General features: G+C 38.8%; 1 protein-coding gene across 6 annotated transcripts in view; it reads right to left on the bottom strand.

Annotated features, from left to right (window-relative positions):
• GLS (glutaminase) overlaps positions 1-20840 on the bottom strand; it is a 76985-nt gene that overhangs the window by 47285 nt on the left and 8860 nt on the right. For 3 of the 6 annotated variants that reach the window (XM_028750597.2, XM_028750608.2, XM_077917350.1), the window contains exons 2-8: positions 19955-20051; positions 19312-19433; positions 18175-18304; positions 17210-17289; positions 13961-14124; positions 10138-10196; positions 1324-1356 (exon numbers count right to left, since the gene is read on the bottom strand). In XM_028750597.2, the coding sequence (XP_028606430.2) occupies positions 1324-1356; positions 10138-10196; positions 13961-14124; positions 17210-17289; positions 18175-18304; positions 19312-19433; positions 19955-20051 (685 nt within the window). Of the gene's footprint in view, positions 1-1323; positions 1357-3143; positions 3204-3476; positions 3527-9109; positions 9144-10137; positions 10197-13960; positions 14125-17209; positions 17290-18174; positions 18305-19311; positions 19434-19954; positions 20052-20840 lie in introns of those variants that run through there. The other 3 variants (XM_028750635.2, XM_077917353.1, XM_028750626.2) reach the window with 3 other exon arrangements.

The following is a 20840-nucleotide window of genomic DNA, read 5'->3' as shown; positions in this document are numbered from 1 at the left end:
AGAATGTACAGTATCCCCATACGCCTAGGATTCAACATTCATTGGCCTGGTTCAGATGAAATATGAAACCTTGGTTTTGAATCACAAGAACAAGCCTTAGGTTTATGCGCTTCCACTCCTCCTTCAGCACAGCCATGAGATTGGGAGCTTCCACTTCTGTGGTCTAGAAGACGCCACAGTTTACTATGTTATGTCCCACTGAGGGACTCAGGTTAATTTAACTGATTTTTTAATGAAACAAGACAAGATCAAAGTAGGGTTTATTATCTGGCTTATTTCAATAAACCATAGTGTAAAGTAACTACAGTTTTGGTCCAGATTAGATGTAAACTGTGGTTATTTAAAACCAGGAAACAAATGCTTCCGTTTCCTCCTTGGACTGAAAGATGAAAGGGCAGTGTGTGCCTCCAAGGACTGTCCCTATAATGCTGAACAATGGCTTAGCATTTTGTGAGAACTGGCCTGTTAAGCTGCACAAACAATACTTAGGTGTTTCAATGTTTTCGCTGTTTCCGCCAGTGTTAGAGGTATCGGTTGGTTGCTCGAGAACACTCAGGCAAAATGCCTCAATAGTCTGTTCTAAAGCTTTCTTATTGGTGGTAAAAACCTTTAGAATGCAGAGAGCCTCTATTCCGTCTCTTGCTCATTCACTGGCAGAATCTGAGAGTGGGCGGTGCTTAAATCTTCCCCAGCAGAGTAGTTTCTTGACCCCCAGTCTGCGCCTCCCCTCTCTGCGTGGAAGCCTACTGCGCAAGGACGGCTTGGGTAAAGGAGGACATCCCTCCTCCCCGCTTTGCTCAGGCAAGGTGTCCTGGCACCGCCTTGCCTCCTCCGAGCCCTGCATCTCCTCTTCACTAGAGGCGTGGCTTCCTTCCTCCGCTGAGGAAGTGCTGCTTCCCACGATCTTTGGGGGCTCTCTGTAATCCATCCGGCTTTTCCCCTCTCTCCCCTGAGCCGATGGCAGTTCCCTGACAGCCAACTATTCAAGTTTATTGACGTTTGGCATGTTTTGGAACTGAAGTTCCTTCTCCAGCAGCAATGTAGACTTTCAGAAATTGAAAATAATACAAAAAGGAAAAAAACTGATTCTCGAAAGCACCAACTATGAAAAGTTTATCATAGCTTGGTGTGTTTCAGAACCCAAGTTCATTCTACAGGAGGAAGATTATGGCTTTTCTTTTCTTTTGCTTAAATTAGACTCTGAATGCCAGTTCACAGATTAGAAATGAAGGGGGGAAAGCAAATACAAAAATAAAATCTTACCCTGCAGTTTCAAACTCAACTATGGGAAATAATTTTTAAAAGGTTTGATGGTTCACTTACATAGTCAAATTTCTCAGCATTATTTGCTCCTTGCTGAAAGGAAAGAAGACATATTTACAAAGTTTGTTAATACAAGAGAAGTTTTAATTCTAATTTAACTTAGTTTAAAGAAAATAATTCATAATAATCTATAACTACTTAAATATTTAATATTAAACTATTGTTTTATTTATTAGTCTAAATACCTAAAGTTAGATTACTAAATTGTTTATATCAAACTTAAGAACACTACAGAAAGTTTCAATTTTTGAAAATTACTAAGGTGAGGAAAGAGAGATGAACACTGAATAAGGCTAGCTTTATTTTAAGTGCTCTACTCAATTATGAATTAGCGCCTTGGAAATTCACTTATAGATCATTGTAATCGGTGGATACATTAACGTTCCATTCTTGTAGTCCAAGACTTTATTTTACATTATGCTGGATACTAGAATGTTCAGTGCTATTTTATTTAGGGGCCAGTGACGGTTGTACGTAAACTATTGAGTAGAAGATGAGTATTACCACTGTTGTAAGGGCAACTGCATGAAAAAGTCTAGCAATAACCAAAGAGCCCTGCTGGGAACTTCCATTTGTGCATCCCTTCCGCCACTTGTTAAGCTGCTGTCAAAACTGAGGAAATGACTCCAAAACAGCACAAACAGCAACTGGGGAAAGTATCAAGGATGCCCTGATGCACACATGGGAAATCCTGGGTGCTTGCATAAGCATCTTTACACCCCAGCCATTAATTCCAAAGTTTTATAGGTAAACATCTTACAGTATAACAGAAATTGCAGTAGCAGATATACTGTCCAAATGCAGTTCAAAAGATGCCTGGATTTTATTAACTGGCGAACATTTTAAAATGTCCAGTTAAGCATCAGTGGGACTCAAAGGACAGAGCACAATCCTTATGCTTCTCTCCCTCTACCTTGACACAGCCTCTATTTCAGCACTATACCCTTGCTTAGAAACTCAAGGAACTATATAAAGGCAATTGACACTGTTATGTTTTCATGCTTGCTATATGATATAGCAAGTGTAAAGCCTGCAATCATCAATGCCTGGCCCAAGCTGTTACTCTGCGTAAATTATATTGGGGCAGAGAACTTGCTACCTCAAAAGGGAAGCCCTCTCTGTACAGATCTCCATTCACTCTACTCTGGGTTGTGGCCACAGAATCAAGTTCTTGCTACAGATACTTGATATGTGGATATTTAAAATGGGTATTTCCTTTTGTCAAAAAAACAGAACTTTTTTTTTTAACTGTGCTGTCTTTTTCCATATGTAGTCTCTTATTTTCAAGAATATCCCTGGTTGCCAGCTCAAAATTTAAAAAATAAATACTATGGAAACACAGCTATAAACCGCTATGGAGGTAGGGTATTTTAAATGAGGCAGATTTACCATATTTGATGGGAATGCGGTGGTATAGGATAAAGGAGCATTGTCCTTATCCTGAACAACAGTCTAGCAACTGTATCTGTGTGTCCAAAGGACTAACTTGACAGGCAATTTCTAAGAGATTTGTTGTGAATACCATTTTACCAACAGACCATCTCCAGAACTAAATGTGGCTGGGAATCTATTGTTAAGCATCAGGATGGATGGACGCATATTGCATAAGTTTATTTTTTTATTATTATAAATATACTTAATAAATTTTAAAAACAGACTGTCACAAATTAATAGGCATTACTTAATGCCTCAGAAACATCGGGTTAATATGTTATATAGTTCTGTTATCTAAAAGCACTACCTCAAATCAATCCAAAAAACATTACTTGAACTATGTTTAATATAGGGGAAAGAAAAAAAAACCTGAATCCTGTATGTACCAGAATTCTACTCATGAAATGCATAAAGCCAGCCTCATTTCCCATTCTACAAGTGGATTAGGGTGTTGCAGATAATCTGTGAAGCCACACGCACCAGCTCATCTAGTGATGTGCAGTCATACACGTATGATCACCAGCTGAAAGAATACCACACTGTTGTGTCAAAAGTTATGCACCAATAAAGTAAAAATACTGCTACCCATAGTCAATGACTATTTAAGAAATACGCTAAAAAGGTTAAGCATTGTGTTGAAAGGCATTAGAAAAACAAGCTTTTAAAAAAGTGTAACTCCAAATCTGTTCAATGAAAAAATAATTAAAAGAAGAAATTACCAACTTCATTGAACTGTTGCAGTTGTCAAAATATTCCATAGATCCTAATGCTGTAAAATATGTAACAACATTTAAACCACAAAAACCTTTTAAATGCACAGTGAATGTTGCTTTGGGAAAGTGGGTCAGCATTAGTTACGGGATGCCGTACTGGTCATTGTCGTTAAGGTTAAGGCAGTTAAAAACTGAAACAAGTTTTGCATTTCTCCCCCATATTACAGGGTAAGGAGAAAGATGCTTAATGCCAAAAGTACAGAAAGGATTGGTTCTCTCCCCGCACCCGACCTTAACTGCAAAAAAACAAAGGAGCATCTTCATATGTTTGATACTATTAGCAGAGTAAACATAGCAAAACAATGGTGTCTGAGCAAACTTATTTCAGCATTTATCAAATTCAGGGTTTCCCTGCCTTTAGCTCCAAAAAAAACAACACCTGACACACACACAAAAACACTCTTTCACAGCACCTTCTAGATACCAGTTTAAGCACATTGATTAAAAAGTAAGCATCTTTAAAAAGCAAAACCCTAAACTTGGATTTAGCTTGTACTGCATGAACTATTCGTTAAAATGGGACTCTTAATGCAGGTTCTTAACACTGCCAGTTTTCCCCATTTCTTTTACAGATTAAAGGAGGCAAAAGCTGTGTAGGTAAAGTCAACCAGAAATGAGGCACCAAATATGTGAGAGTTGCTTTCCCCCCTGGCAATTTTGAAAATATTTTCCCCGGCAACTTTAAGGAACACAGAGCAGTTCTTTGTTCTCTCCAAATTTTATTTTGACTTCAGTCTAATTTTCCACTTTGTGGAGTCTCAAGTTTTATAGATATGAAGTTTTACAAGCAGTTCATCTGTCTACAAACGTACCATGCAATAACTTCACAAACATAATATATACATATACACACTTGCAGTGTGCATGCTTGAATGTATATTTATGTGTATATGCACACTTTTGTGTATATACAATGAACGTCTATGAACACAAAGTAGTTTTAGACTCAGACAATCCAATGACACACCATTCATGCAAGTTTTTAAAAGAACGTTTACATATCCATATTAAATTAGAGGACAGGCTCTCATTTTATTTATTTGTATTATAATTGCATCAGCATGCAATAGGATCTCAGCAATACTTAGATTTTTCTTATAGCTCTCAGTTTTGAGGTACTACCTCACCGTGTTTAATTCTGTGCTTAATACTGCTACTTGACTTTTATTAGGCAAGCTTATGTGGTTCTTCCTCCAAAGGCTGATTATGCAACTATGTACTTGCAAGGAATAGCACCTGTGCAACGGAACTTACCCCACCTCCCTCTGCAACATCCCCAGGGTTGAAAGAATCCCCCAGAACAGATTTTTTTTTTGGGGGGGGGGGGTGTCAGAATACTTAAGATACTTAAGATATCCTGATTCAAAGTTCCAGAATTATTCAAATAAATATCTATAAACCACATGCTCACTGGAGTTGCGTGAAACCCGTAAGTTCAGTGTCAGGAAAATAAGTATCAGCAAAATCAACACCATATGCATACAGTTTTCCCAAACAGTGGCACAGAAGAGAACTTTCAGTGTGCAAATTGGAAGTCACAGATAATTTGTCCCACTGATTTCAAAGGGTCTGCTCAAAATATGACTTTGTCTGGATCTAGCCTCTGATCAGGGATTGACTGAATGATTTGAGAGCATCTCTAAACACAAACAAGATCAATTCTTGTAGTACTATATTTATGGCTAGTATTAAATTTATGGCTAGAATTTTAATATGTAAACTCAATTTGTAATTGTTGCTCACAAGTTACATTTAAACCTTCGAATGGACCATATTGTTTAATAATCTTTTGCTTTGTTTGTGTTTTACATCTGACCAGCACTTCTAGTCTAGCTTGAATTGGAACCTAGGAGACCCTGGATTAAGTACCGGTAAGTCTCACCTCAGAAATGGACATACTGAGGAGCCTTGGTCAATTCACTCAGTGGGACTACTTCTATAAAATTGGAATAAAGGATTGTCAAGATGAAAGAGACAACCTCAAACAGCAGAAGTGTTGTATTAATTAATATTTTCATAAACAACAACAATAATAATAATAATTTTTATTTATACCCCGCCCTCCCCAGCCAAGGCTGGGCTCAGAGCGGCTTACAGACCATGCATTGGAAAACTAAGCAAGTTGCTATTTATCATGTCTGAGTAAGCAGGAGGGAGGGAAAGGGAAATGTGATCTATGTTTAAAGAAATAAAGCTGTTTCTGTACATATATCCATTTAGCTGCAGGATTACTAAACTGAGTAATCAGCTGAAACACAGAACAAAAGGCTGAATATATTCAGAAGCTATAGGGTATGAAGAGCAGAGTTGTCGTATAACATTTATAGGGATGAGCCTGCAAGAACTGCTAGCTTTCATTACATCTAGTACAACTTCTATGCAGATAGAGGTTAGTTCAGTTCTCAACCATTTTCATAAGTAAATGGGCTCCAATCTGAGACTTAGGTTGCCCTAGTCAGTTTAATCACTAGGAATATGTCCACACAAACATTACTTAACTCCATTTATTTCAATGGGTCTATTCCAGGTATTACTTTGTTGGCTCTCATGATTGCATTTATTATTTCATAGCTGAAGCTGAAGAAATGATTTATAAATGGTTTTCCTTCCCCTCATTTTTAGATAAGATTGTTGGAATCCTTCCATTGATGGAGTCCATCCATTGACAAGCAAAATCCTTTATCAGTTCTGATACTGAATTGCTAAAGAGTTTCCTCTAAGTGAGTGCAAAAAAACCTTGAAGAACATTTTCTCTCCAAAGCATAGTTTGACATCAGTTCTATTAGTTATCCTGATTCTTTCACTGTCTCTATATAAAAAATTAAACAAAAAGGGTCCGCTGGGTATATAAACCAACCTAGTCTATTTTCTGGGAGTTTATTCTGGATTGCAATAGACACTGCAAAACTTATCAAACATTAACTGAAAAAGTGACCACTACAAGCATTAGGACAAATATTTCAATAATGGAAAACCATGTTTTCTGAGGGGTTAATGGCTGGCAACTAGGGCTTACCTCCAACTGCTATGCTTATTAACTACAGCTAAAAATAATAATTACAAATACTGTTTCAAAATGTAAATCTAGAAACTGCAAAGACGTTCAGATACAGCAGTTTATTTAAGACTCGTGTATCTTTTAACTAGAGCTTGGGATTCCCACATAAGGGAATTTTTGTATTTAGAATTTAGGAAAAGAGAATAGCTTTCATTAATTAAATTGTGCACTTGCCAGGGGGCGGGGAAAGGTAGTAACACCAAACTGTAAAACTGTAACGTGTATGTATAAATTTCAATCATAGTAAGAACTGCAAGGTCTGACCGAGGGAAGAATTCACCTCATGCTATGGTGGTGCACACTAGAAAATGGGTGAAAAGGAGCAATCATTGTTATTGAATTCTCCGCTCACCTATGTACATGATTATAACTAGATGACCTCTAGATGACCTCTCTCTCGTAACAGTGGTCATGCGGTATGTTGCATGAGAATTAAAAAATTTTGAATTCTAATGCCAAACATTCACCTATGTCCTACATCACAAACTTGGAGCTGTAAATACACTATTATTCAGCAGGTTGACATAGCAAGCATCTCTCATTCATTAAGGCTTTTATGCACAGCTCCTGACATACGGCTGCCACTATGCAAGATCCAAAACTGTATAGTAGCACTTTGAGAAGCAACAGACCAGAGTATGCGCAAGAACAAGAAACCTTACGTCACTAAGAACGGCTTTCTTAGGCCATATCAGAGATCTATTTAGCCCAGCAATCTCCCCAGTAAAGGTAAAGGTAAAGGTACCCCTGCCCGTACGGGCCAGTCTTGCCAGACTCTAGGGTTGTGCGCCCATCTCACTCAAGAGGCCGGGGGCCAGCGCTGTCCGGAGACACTTTCCGGGTCACGTGGCCAGCGTGACATCGCTGCTCTGGTGAGCCAGAGCCGCACACGGAAACGCCGTTTACCTTCCCGCTACTAAGCGGTCCCTATTTATCTACTTGCACCCGGGGGTGCTTTCGAACTGCTAGGTTGGCAGGCGCTGGGACCGAACGATGGGAGCGCACCCCGCCGCAGGGATTCGAACCGCCGACCTTTCGATCGGCAAGCCCTAGGTGCTGAGGCTTTTACCCACAACAAAAACCCGGCACATCTTTACTGCACACTCAATACAGCTGCATCTATGTACAGTACAAAGTGAGTTTAATTTTAATTGAGATGTTTATCACTGACCCAATTTGTACATGACATCAAACCATAGTTTAAAACAAACTATGGCTTTATGTTAGCATGCTAGTGCTCAAACGGTTCCTGCAATGCTCCTATCCAACTCCCGCAGCTACGACATCACAGCCAAAGTAAGTCAACGCCTGGCTTGTTGCACTCTTTGAACCCAGACCCTCAAAATCATGGCTTAATATCAGTGGTGGCCATTGACTGCTCTAGAAAATAACTTTACTTTCTCTTACGTACCATACTTTAGGAGTCAGTGACTAATATGCTTTAACCACTCAAGCTAAAGGAGCTTCTATAACTTTCCTTATATACAGGAAAGGACTTGGGTACAATTCAGCATTGTCTTGCCACTATATGTGTTATATGTTAATGGTTTCAAATGGCAGTAGGTTTAGAAAGGCATCATGAAAGGCAGTAGTAAACAAAATATGTTAACCAGTTAGAACTATTGCCCTATTCAATATACAATTGTGAAAAACAACATGTAATAAGGTACACATTTAAGAGACGCAACGAATGAATTCCCAAGGTTTTGCACCCTCTTCAACAAAACAGATTACATCTTTGGACTGTAGCTTTAAACAGCCATTTGCCTTGCCACTCTGTACTAGACCAGGCAGATAAATTTTAGTATTCTATGATCTTGAGCTAACAAATGCTCAGAATTCATGTATGAAGCTACTCTAATTCTATACATAGGCATTAGAAGTAGGTCTCATTGGAGACAGCAAGGCTTATTTCCAAGCAAACATACCATTAGCCTGTGGTTGTGAATGTTACTAAGTGTGAGCTTACAATTAACTCAGAATGATAGGGAAAATATTTCTAAATTAAAACCAAGTATTAAAAACCCAGTGCTGATTCCTAAGTTTTCATAGTCACTCAATTTTTATAAAATAGCTTCCCAGTAGATGTATCACAAAAAATGTCTTACAATCACTTTAAACAGATGATGCAATATGGTGATTTATGTCTGCTGGACATGCAAATATACTACATGCAAAGTTTCAATGCAATCCAGTACTGGCTACAAAAGTTGCTATAGTGTTCTTGTCATGATATCACGATTGCATGCAGTAAAAACTAAAACTGCAGAATATTACAACAGCCTGAAACCTACACTGTTGTGATAGAAAAACACATTTTAGACTAATTACAGTGGAACTTATTTCCAGGAAAGTTTGCACTTTGGATTTTACCCTACAGTACTTTTTAACAGGCTGTACTGTGGCAATAATTACAGTCAAGTATTTGATGTATTGTATATTGCTTATTCTAACCCACTGTCAAAATGAATTTCAAAGTTATTTAAACCTACAGAGAAAAGTTAAACATGAATAAATTTACCTGTCATACTTAAGGCCATTTTCCTTCACCTATAGCTATTAAAAATAAATGTTTTAAGCAGGATTTTATTTTATTTTATTCAATATAACGAAAAGCAGAAAATCATCAGCCAAGACTGAAGTAGCCTCTCATATCTAAAAGTCTGAAAACAAATTAATGGATGTTAAGATGTAATCAACAGCATAGGTTGTCCATTTTTAAGGCTACTAGGGGAGTGAAATGTTGATTAGCTTTCACTTATTTCTAGAGAGCCACTGCTTCCAGTATAAGTTTTTAATTCTTACAGGTATCTCATCACACTAAATGAGCAATTAAGGCATATTAATGATGTAAACACCCAAAGTATGTTAATACTTGTAAATATAATGAACAATTCTGACATTCAAAATATACACTTGATGCAGAAACAATTTTTGTTTTAAATCCTCTAGAAGAGCAGCACTGCAACAAAAGCTAAAATATGTAAGAAACAATTTAAACTGTATATTAAAACTGATGTACAAGTTCTCATTTAACAGACTTTAAAATGAGTTGCATGTTTCACAGAATCCATAAAATCTCAAGTAGAAGGTGTTGTGCTTATCTAATATTCCTTCCATTTTAATATAATTCAGGCCACAAATCTAGAGAAGCATGTGTTACTCTGAAAAAAGTAGGAGCCCATCTTTAACCCAACCTATTTCAAACAGCAGTTTGGAATGCAGCAAATTTAAAGGAGGAGGGAGAAGAGAGAAATAACACACCAGGAGCATTTCCCCTTAAAATTATTTCGTACCATACCTCAGAACTGGTTTTTGAACATACAGGGTAGGGTTTAGTTTCAGAAAACTAACAAGGAAAACAGTTACTTTCACACATACCCCTCTAGATTCAAATATTTTTGCATATTTGCCCGCATGCTTGTGTGGACTACAAACTGCAATTCAAATTAGAATTTTCATTGTCCGTGCAATATCTAACATTGCACAACATAGCTTTCCACAAAAATGTTAATAATGCACTTCAGAAAATTTGTGTAAACATTTTACCTTGATCAAGGAAGTGATCACAATTGCTCCAGCATTCACCATAGGATTGTGAGGTTTGTCTGCAAAACAAAAGCTATTCAGTCATGTACATTCACTTCTCAAGGAATTAAATTAACAAAACGTGTGTGAAAACCAGCACAATCTATTCTCTTCTCCATCAATCAACTTTCCACATGTAGTCAGGATTCCCTACTGCATAAGTGGACTAAATTCCAAACCAGAATGAAATGAAATAGACAGCTCTTACATGCCAGAGATAATGGCACATGCATTCACTTCATCTAAAAAGAAGTAACTCTGCACTGAGAAACGGTAGAAATAAACGTTTCCAATTAAACTAAATGAAGCAAACTTTTTTTAAAAAAAAATTGATTAACATATACAAACTTATTAACATGGGGCTTTATTCACCTAATGAACCCTGTTCTAGTACTTCCACTTCTGCAAAGGGCTCCCCCCTCCCCCCAAAAAAATAAGCTCAGTGGGAAGGGTCCAGGAGAACCCCCAGAATGCACTGGGAGAGATAATTCAGTCTGGCAAGCTGATATGCTTGCGCAGACAGATTTGGAAATCTCAACATTGAATTAGTTTTGTTCTGTTTACTACACCCCATTTATGTTTCAGCTATAAATTCTACACGCAGAAAAGGGAGTTGTTACTGAACTAGAACATCTTGGCTACAGGGCCTAGTGGTGTAAGGGTATCCAATAAAATATGCTGTAAAATATATGCAAGGAGAAAACAGGTAAAAAAAAATAGTTCAGTCCTAAAAACAAATGTTAGTAATTTTTTAAAAAGTCTTACGGTGAGGTGAAATTACCTCAGCTGTTTTCAACATTCAGCGATGATTATCCATACTGTTAAGATGACACTGTGATATAGGAAAACTAGTGGACTATATTTAGGATAGTCAATGAAAGTGCATGTGCTCTACTCCTAATGAAATATTGAGTTGGCACATCACAGTAACTTTTAGACACAACAGTTGGCGCATCCTGCCTGTGGAAACAACTGCTGGTACTCACACACTTGGAACTGTGCCAAGGACATTACAGTATCCTAGTTCTTATGTATTAAGAGCTTAGTAATCACCATCAAGAAGTTAATGGCCTGGAATTCAAGGCTAAATACACCTACAAGTGAACCAAGTTACTTATGCTCCTAGGCTAATGATTCCCACAGATGGGTCCAAAAAGAGCAAAGAGGGCAAAAAAGGAAATTAACAGACAGCCTATGGAACCAGCAGTCCTCTGGACCAAGTTTCTTCTCCCCCCCCCCCCCCTTTCAAATCCTTTATTATTTTATTCACATAATATGCATTCATTACAACAAACAACTCCAAAATAAAACCAAGCTTCTTTTTAATGTCTCAACAAAAAGTAGCATCAGTTACATCTCAGACTACCAAGGGGACTTTTCTATATCAGTATTTGTTGATGCTTAATTAAAGTTCTGTCTTTCAAACCTATATTCTCTATTCAAAGTATAAACCAGCACAAATCCTTAACGTACAGAGCTGTTCAAATGCTCCACATTAATTGTGAAATCAAGAACTTTCCAGAGTCTCTACGACATCTGTGAGCATTAATAAAACTATATTAAAATACAAAAAGAGCTAGACAGGCTAATTTTATGACTAAATATCTATCTTTTAGCAGTGGCTTTAAGTCAAAAATGTGTACTGTATTTCTAAATTACGAGCATTTGCTTTCAGATAAACAAACACATGAAATCTATTCCTCGGCAGAAAGATCACATGGTCTTCAACTGCCATCTCTTAATTATCATTGTATTAAAAATTAATTTGGTGTCATGGCAACCGAGAGGTGTCTTCTCTCACCAAGCAAAGATACTGGGAGTATGCAGGTTTTTCACTAATAAACCCAGACTTTCATTCCTCAGCTAGATGAGTCACCAGAATGTAATTTCACCTTTCAGCATATTTAGTGACAGCTTATGCAAAAAGCCACACAGAGGGAGAGATCCAACATCACAGCAAAGGACGCAACTGTCCCCTCCCCAATTTGCCCCAACCCTCCAGAGCAAATTTGGGAAGCATGTGGGGTATTGCGGGGGGAAAGAGAAAAAAAGACAAGTTCTGTTCATACAAGCAATGGTCGGTTGAACAGGTGGGGTGCCACAGTTGGGTATCACCCAGAAAAACATGCAATTAAAAAAAAAGATTTTTACTTAAGAGCAATTTATTAACTCTATCAACTGATGAGCAACAAAGCAGCAGTCAACTCCCACCAACCACACCTTAAAACCCTAATGTCACATCCCATGCTGTTCTAAAGGGCCCCCTGCCCCCAGAAGAGGTCTTAGGGGTTTGCAGCGGGAAAGGGGGCAGTAAAGCCCTGGCAAAGTTTGGCAGACTAATGTTCACATAAAGGATTTCTTTTCTCCACACAAAACATTCCCAAGTGCACCATAGGTACAATGCGGTGTTTATAACCGCAGCACATGGGAGACCATATATAGTCAAGGATATCACATAAACTGACAGCACAATATACACAACTCCCACTGATGTTAGGTTACCAATAGTATTACTTTCTATAATGGAGAAGACTGACAAACAAGGTCCCTCATCTTATCACCATAAATCAGAAGGAAGGAAGGAGTTTCACTCAACAACAGCAACGGCTAATCTTTCCCAGCCTACAGGTCACATTCACGTTGGCAATCTGCCACCCTTCCAAGGACTGCAGTGGTGAGCATGACCAAAGTATGTACATCACATATACATTTTCCCTTGTTCATGCAGTCATGCGCTCATACTTGCACGCATATGATCGCATGCACAGAAGCACACAGCCCTCTCACATAGCACTCTAATTCTGTCCCTCCCCCTCCATGATGGGGCAGAGAGGAAATGCTGTCCTCTGCTCTTTCAAGACAGTGTTCCCTTTCCTGTCCTGGAGGGTAAAGCCTTGTGAATTTGAGCGCCAAAAGGTTCCTTGAGATTGGAGAATCTTTCAAAGATGGTCACTACTTCTTGATACTGGATCTACTGACCGGAAATCTGCTGGTAGCCATAACCATAAGCAAGTACCTATGAATGACAACAGATCAGGCAGCTGCATGGGTGAGCTGCTAAGTATGCAAGCTTGGTTTTTCTGTAACACTGCTGCTTCACTTTGGGGTCACTAGGAATAGCAGGGTCCAGGATGAGGAGATGCAAAGGGTAATAGCTGTCCCATCTGTATGAACCATCTGTAATAGTGCATCTCTATGAACTATAAGGCTGGCCCAGAAACCAGTGGGTTTACTTGGCATTAATCAAGCCCACAATTCTAGAGCAGGAGTGATTAACTCACACATTTGAAGAGAAGAGAAAGGTTAAGCAGGTGGGAGGGGGGAATCATAACAGCATTGGACTGGATAGTGAAGTTCTTTATACCTTTTCTCTCACCCTGGTGCTACAATCCTTTCCCCACAACCCACCTCTGGTATGGAACACACCAAATGAGTATGTGGGACAATGCAAACACCACAATTTCCCCAGGAAAATATCTAGCTAAAGTATGCACTCAAGTTTCTTTGTTTTACACAGTCTGCTACCTAAGCACTCTGGCAAGCACATCTGAATATGCACAACATCTTCTCATTCACTCTCCTTAAACCATAAAACGACATTAGTTGCAATTGTTTCTAAAACCAGAAAAAAGATCTGCCCAAGCAATTTCATAGAACAGGCAGAGGGAGGGGGCACTCCAGTTCATTCTTCCCTGGTACTCACTTCTCCATCTTCCTCCATTCCTCACTGGTTTTTTTAAGATAGACTATTGGAAAGTGGCAAATACATATACAGCTAACTTACCATCTTCATTGAGGAACAATTTGTTGAATCTTAGTCCACTAGGCTCTTTACCAACATATCTGTGTACATAGTCCGTGCCAAGGTCATTAACAGCAATAGCATACTTCAAAGGCTTTACACAGGACTGAAGACAAAATGGAACTTTGGTATCTCCAACAGAATGCCTGAGAGACAAATAACATATTAGTAACTGTGCATTTCAACTTAAGGGGAAAATAAAATTGTCACACTAGGTTTGAGAAATAGCTATAATCCTGGGGAAAGGGACTTTTGAAGCGGGTTCTATTATTTTTGTTCCGTTTATATGATGCATCAGGCTGGAATATAGGTTTATTATTATTATTATCATTATTTCACTACTATCCTAGTTTGTTTGGGTGGGAAAGGTAAACAATTAAAATATATATGCGAAAATTACCAGTTAAAATATTCAACTGTACAGTTCTTTAGGTGTTGCAACAATAATAATGAAGCATGAATAACTGGCTCCCCCTGGAACCTCTAAGAAAACAGTATTGGCTACAATTGGGCTGAGGGGAAGAGGAGGTTTTAACTTTACCATTCTCACACATCAAGGGCGAGGGGAGAAGAAGAGCGTTTGTGTTTATATGGTTGTGGGTGGGGGACTATATGTCTGTTTATCCCACATCTCTAAGGAAAATCCTGCAAAAATACAGCAGCTACAATATGTGGCAGGGCACGTAAACAGGAAGGTTATAAATTGCACAGGCATTTCTTCCAAAGACAAGCCATAGTTTAACCTTGCCCTCAGCAGTTTCCTGTTCAGGCTTAAAAGATGAGCGCAAACCATAGTTTACAGACTTTGATGAAACAGCATCAGACGAAGAGCTACAATGCAAGAGTAGAGAGGGAGAGTATGAAATCTTTAACAATGAGAATCATAATAAGGTGTTGACGCAAGTTTTCATCTGTTTGACTCTATTGATATTTTAACTTAATGCAAGTTTCTTGCTGATTTATTTCATCTTTTTTGTAAACTGTTCTGAGGGTGTGTCCTTTTTAACAATCAGTGTAAAAAATCAAGAAATAAATACAGTGGTGCCCCGCAAGACGAATGCCTCGCAAGACGAAAAACCCGCTAGACGAAAGGGTTTTCCGTTTTTCAATGAGCTTCGCAAGACGATTTTCCCTATGGGCTTGCTTCGCAAGACGGAAACGTCTTGCGAGTCTTGCGATTTTTTCGCCCCCCCCCCCTTTTTCTAAGCCGCTAAGCCGCTAATAGCCTTTTAGCCTTTTAGCCGCTAAGCCTTTAATAGCCACTAAGCCGCTAATAGCCTTTTAGCCGCTAAGCCTTTAATAGCCGCTAAGCCACTAATAGCCTTTTAGCCGCTAAGCCACTAAGCCTTTAATAGCCGCTAAGCCGCTAATAGCCTTTTAGCCGCTAAGCCGCTAAGCCTTTAATAGCCGCTATGCCGCTAAACCGCTAATAGCGTTAATCCGCTAATAGGGTTGCTTCGCAAGACGAAAAAACCGCTAGACGAAGAGACTCGCGGAACGGATTATTTTCGTCTTGCGAGGCACCACTGTAAATAACATCTGCAGAGGCCAGGGCACATAAAGCAGGGGTGGTTAACCAGTGGACCGCCACATGTTGTTGGATTTTAACTTCCATCAGCCTCAGCCAGCATAGTCAATGTTGCTGGGAGTTGTAGTCCAATGATTAGCTTCCCCCCAGACACACACCTGGAAGCGAACTGAGCTTTTATTTAGTCATGCCAGGGAGGTTTACTAAGCTTCATTTTTGTGGACTAACTCAGGAAACTGAGCTCTGAAGGCTGGAAACCTTTCCCTCAATTAGATCCTATGGCCTGGCCTCAAGCCAGAAAAACAACTATTTGGTGCTTCCTGCACTTCCCTGTGAGAAGTGCTGTGTGTCCAGTATTTTAATTAAAAGATTAAAAACAAATGTGAGACAACTGTTAAAAATCTGATATATAGTAATGAAAATGAAACCAAAATCAAAACTAAGTATATCATTTTAGTTCAACTCTGCTTTATCTGATTCTCAACACATCCTCAGAGGAAGTGTTACACTTAAAATGTGTCAAGACCTCGGTATTTTCATTGTTTGTAGATTTCTAACCTGTTGGCTTGGATCAGAGAAACAGGCAATTTCCTCATTATTTTCAAAGAGACTTGCATAAAAATCTCATAACCAGAACACATACACCAAAATGGTGTAGAATAAATTCCAAATATATATATTAGCTTCAATTGTACAAGCCACAACCTACAAAAGTCACATCTCTCATTGGTTTTAATTGTCAAGGATCTCACCTTAATTAGAGGCTAGCTATGAAGTAGCATTACTGTATTGATCAGGGGTTGGCAAGGTTTACCTTGCCTTGGCCGGTTCACTCCAGCAGAGATCCCTCTGTGGGCTCTCTGAGCAGGCGTGGCTGCTATTTCTGGTGTCTGTATTGACACAATTTCTGGTGTCTGTGCAGACACGATTTTTGACATCTGCATCTGCACAGACACAATTTTTGGCATCTGAGCATGCACAGACGCTATTTCCAGCACCGCACGGGGACTCGCTGAGCGGGCAGCTCAGTTTGGGGGCAGCTCGTGGGCCAGTTAAATGACCCTTATGGGCCACTTGTGGCCCATGGGCCTTAGGTTGCCTACCCCTGGTATAGATAATCTGGATAACTACCCACCCTCAAACGGAGCAAAACTGCAAAGTCTTAACACTACTTCAGAAATACGCTCAGAAAAGTGCTTAGGCAAACTGCTACTGATATGACTACCAAAAATTCTTCCATATATTGGGAAGAAACTAGAAAGCAGATCACATAGAATGCTAAGCCAAATCATGCTAAGCAAACATCAGTCCAGATAAGCCATGAGCTGTAACCAACGGTTGTTCTTTCTTGCTACTTGTGGTTTGTCTTCTTCATACAAATTGCAAGCCCAGGTTTAGACACAATGCAAGCCCAAACCATCACTTATCAGCCAAAATCTTCTCTCCAAAAACCTGCTCATTTGTTCAATTGCGCTAAGCCATTGTTTAAAGAAATGTCACCCTAGAACTATACTGAATATGAGAATGTACTGAACAGAACATAAATAAAAAAGCAAACCCTACAGCTAGTGCGATAAAGAATACACACCATGGATTTTACAGAATTGCCTTGATGCAAATTTAGTTCCTCAAAGTTAGCGTATTGTTTCTATCACCTATAGCTGAAATTGGGACAGTTAAGATATTTAAGAATTGTACCTTACCTCTGTCCATCAACTGTACAAACAGAAACTGCCCACAAGTCAGGACTGAATTTAGCCAGTTGTGGAATATAGTCAGCAACCTATCCAAAATGAGATTAATAATGTCAATTTAAGACTATCACACTGCATTACTCCAAGTGTCTTGGAGGAAAAGTACAACTAAGGAAAAAATGCTAGAGAGATAAATAAAACTAAGTTCAAACCCAAACTCCCCCAAACAAGAAGTGTACAGGGAAGGTTCTTTGATCACAAACTTTCAAGGGTGTTTAATCACACAGCCTTTGACAGGAGCTTACTTGAATTAACACGTTTACCACAGGCCAAAATAATGTATCCATCAATTATTGTGCCAAACCAACAAAAGCTGCTTACAAATACCATTGGCTTGGAGCCCATGACAAACTGTTGAATGATTTTATGCTGCTTGGGTGTTTTGTTTTGGTTTTTTTGTATCACTGCTATTTTTACAGCATGTTGTGTTTTAATTTGGAAGTGGTAGCAAATATACTTCTAAATGAAGAAAGACAACCAAAAATATCTAAAACTGAAAAGAAACAAGGAATTCACATCTTGCACTGATTCTGAAATCAAGAATTCCAGTGGCCACTCTTTACTCAAAGTATTCTTCAAGGAACATAAAGAGCAAAGGTTGGCCCATAAGGGGGAGGACCCCAGCTGGGCAATCTCTTTATTAGGACCAAAATATCTATACTAGTCACAAAATGCAACAAGCTTTTGCATTCTCTAGGGTTCTTCATCAGGCAAAATGTTTTCCAGCTTGCACTCCATGCTTTGTGAAACAACTCACCAGAAGAGCTCTGGGAAACTCAGAAGCTTGTCACATTTTTGTGACTTTTTGGTTGGTCCTAATAAAAGTATTGCCCAACTGCGGAATAAGGAGGGTTTTTTTCTTAAAAGTACATGAAAACATACGAACACAACAAATATTTCATATGAACGCTTACCGTTCCTCCAGATTGTGTTTTAGCATTTTCGTACAGTTCATCAATGTGAGAAGTAAATGACACAAAATCTGGAATGACAAACTTTCGTCTGAAAGCCTGAGTAAGCAAGACAATATTGCTTTGGACACACCTATGAAACATGAAAAAAAAAATGAGTGAAAATCTCAATTATGCTCATTATCATACAGTACACGTGAAGGCCAAAGTAAGCTCACTCATACATGCTAGAGCAAATGCAAGAGCTTAGTATACTAGACAGTATAGTGTTTTTCCATTACATGCCAAGTAAGAGTTCAAATGTCTAAATATTTATAGTTATTAAATTATGGAAGCTCCCCTCCCAGAACTAGTTGCTTTGAGGTGAGATCATCAGGACTGTGTTGCAGGGGTGGGGAACATTAAGCTCTCTTTACAGACCTGATCAGTCCACATTCCTGTAGCCGCCATTAAATTTTAAAAATTGAGACATGTTAATTGTAATCAAGCAGGAGTGGCCCTAATAGCTTGGCTCCAAGGGACAAAGGTTATATGTTAATAAGGTAACATTATGGTACAAGTGTTTTAAAATCTTTTCATTCTTCAGCACATATTTCCACTACACTGCCAGCAAAATGAAGCAAATTTTGTCAAACTGTTTTTCTAGGAATATTGTTAGTTTGCCTCACTCAAGTTCCCCCCCTCCCATCACACTATTTTCATATCAATAAGCTGAATGTGGCAAAATTTAAGTTTTTGTTTCAGATTAATAAATAAATAGGGGACGCGGGTGGCACTGTGGGTTAAAGCCTCAGTGCCTAGGACTTGCCGATCGAAAGGTCGGCGGTTCGAATCCCCGCGGCGGGGTGCGCTCCCGTTGCTCGGTCCCAGCGCCTGCCAACCTAGCAGTTCGAAAGCACTCCCGGGTGCAAGTAGATAAATAGGGACCGCTTACTGGCGGGAAGGTAAACGGCGTTTCCGTGTGCTGCGCTGGCTCGCCAGATGCAGCTTTGTCACGCTGGCCACGTGACCCGGAAGTGTCTCTGGACAGCGCTGGCCCCCGGCCTCTTAAGTGAGATGGGCGCACAACCCTAGAGTCGGACACGACTGGCCCGTATGGGCAGGGGTACCTTTACCTTTAATAAATAAATAGATATTTACTTTTTAAAGAGATCTTTATCGAGCATGACACCATCTGATGTTGTTTGAAGAGTCAATCTTAGCATATCCATGCATTCTTTCAGTCTTGGGTCAGATGTACGTAAACCTGTTGATTTCAGCGCCTGTAAAAAAGGAGTAAAGGGGTAGAACGTTAGAAATATTTCCTGTTCTAAAAATTGACTCAGATAATATGCTATCCTGGTATCAAGCACCATCTGATCTCATTTTCCAACACAATGCAATTGACAGCTGACAGACACATTCAGAGTACCGGTAGTTCTGTTTTTCAATACCTTGCCATAAACACATTTAGAAGATTTATAACAGTGTACCCTCAGTTTTACTACAAGAGTATGTAGATTATATCATAGACGGACATATTTAGAGAGTTAAATGTATGGAATGTTCATCTTTAATAACCATCCTATCAACACACTGAGTTGTTGTGAGGATAAAATGAGGAGGGGTACATCATATTTGCCACCATCAGCTCCTTGAAGGAAAGGTGAGGTAGAAATGTAATGAAGAATAAAATTGACCTTTAGCAACCTTGAGCCATGCACTGCTTTTCAAAAGTTACCAAAAAGTATTAAACTGTGCTATTTACCATATAGTTTATTTAAAACAAAACAAAAAAGCTTACCGTGATGAATTTGTGAACTGGTATTTTTTCTTGCCCTTCTGCAATAGTATAGAACAGCAAATCCTCCAAACTAGGCAAAAGACCTTGCTTTATCTTACTGAGAAGAAACAATACATGGAAAGGGTGAGAAACAACAACAAAATTCTAGGCCACTGATACTCTTATCATTTCACCACTGAAACACATCTGACCACTATTTGGGTGATTATATGCCCACCTGCTAGCACAAACATTCGACTGACAATTTTATTAAGCTATCATATCTAACTAGGAACAGGCATTTTACTGCTTTCATCAGCAACTTCTGTTGCTTGGTTTATTTTCATTTTACAGTATTACTTATATATTAAATGTCTATTCCACCCTTCCTCCCAAAGGATCCTAAGGTAGAAAAGTATGATTTCAAGCTAAGAAAATGTACATGTCAGAAAACTATAAAGTATAGCTGAATATAATGCATACTTTCCCCCATAATAATAGATTCTCTAACTATGAAAAACTTAAAACAATGTGTGGAGCAGAACTAGGTATTCAGATATTTCCCTAGTGCAGAAGGGCTATAGTAAAACACATTATGAAACTGTAAATAAGTGTAACCCATTAATGTTTATTGTAAGCTTTATGTTTCATGTGGCATGTACAAGTCTCCTAAAATACGCACATAGTATGTTAGTATGTTATAGTATGTTAAGAATGCTAGTGTTCAAAATTCAAAATATTAAGCATTAGTTTTGTGAAATATTATGTTTTTGAAAAAGTATATAGACTGCATATCATTCACAGCTGTTGCAGTTAAATCAAGCAGACTAGCCCAATATTTAGCTTTGAAAGTAACCCAGCCGAGAAAACAAACATGGCAAACGTTCAATTTTCATACAGAATACCT

The sequence above is a fragment of the Podarcis muralis genome, chromosome 1, assembly GCF_964188315.1.
Source record: "Podarcis muralis chromosome 1, rPodMur119.hap1.1, whole genome shotgun sequence".
Lineage (NCBI taxonomy): Eukaryota > Metazoa > Chordata > Lepidosauria > Squamata > Lacertidae > Podarcis > Podarcis muralis.
Note: the sequence above shows the minus strand (reverse complement) of the source record. Positions and strands in the feature narration are given on the sequence as shown.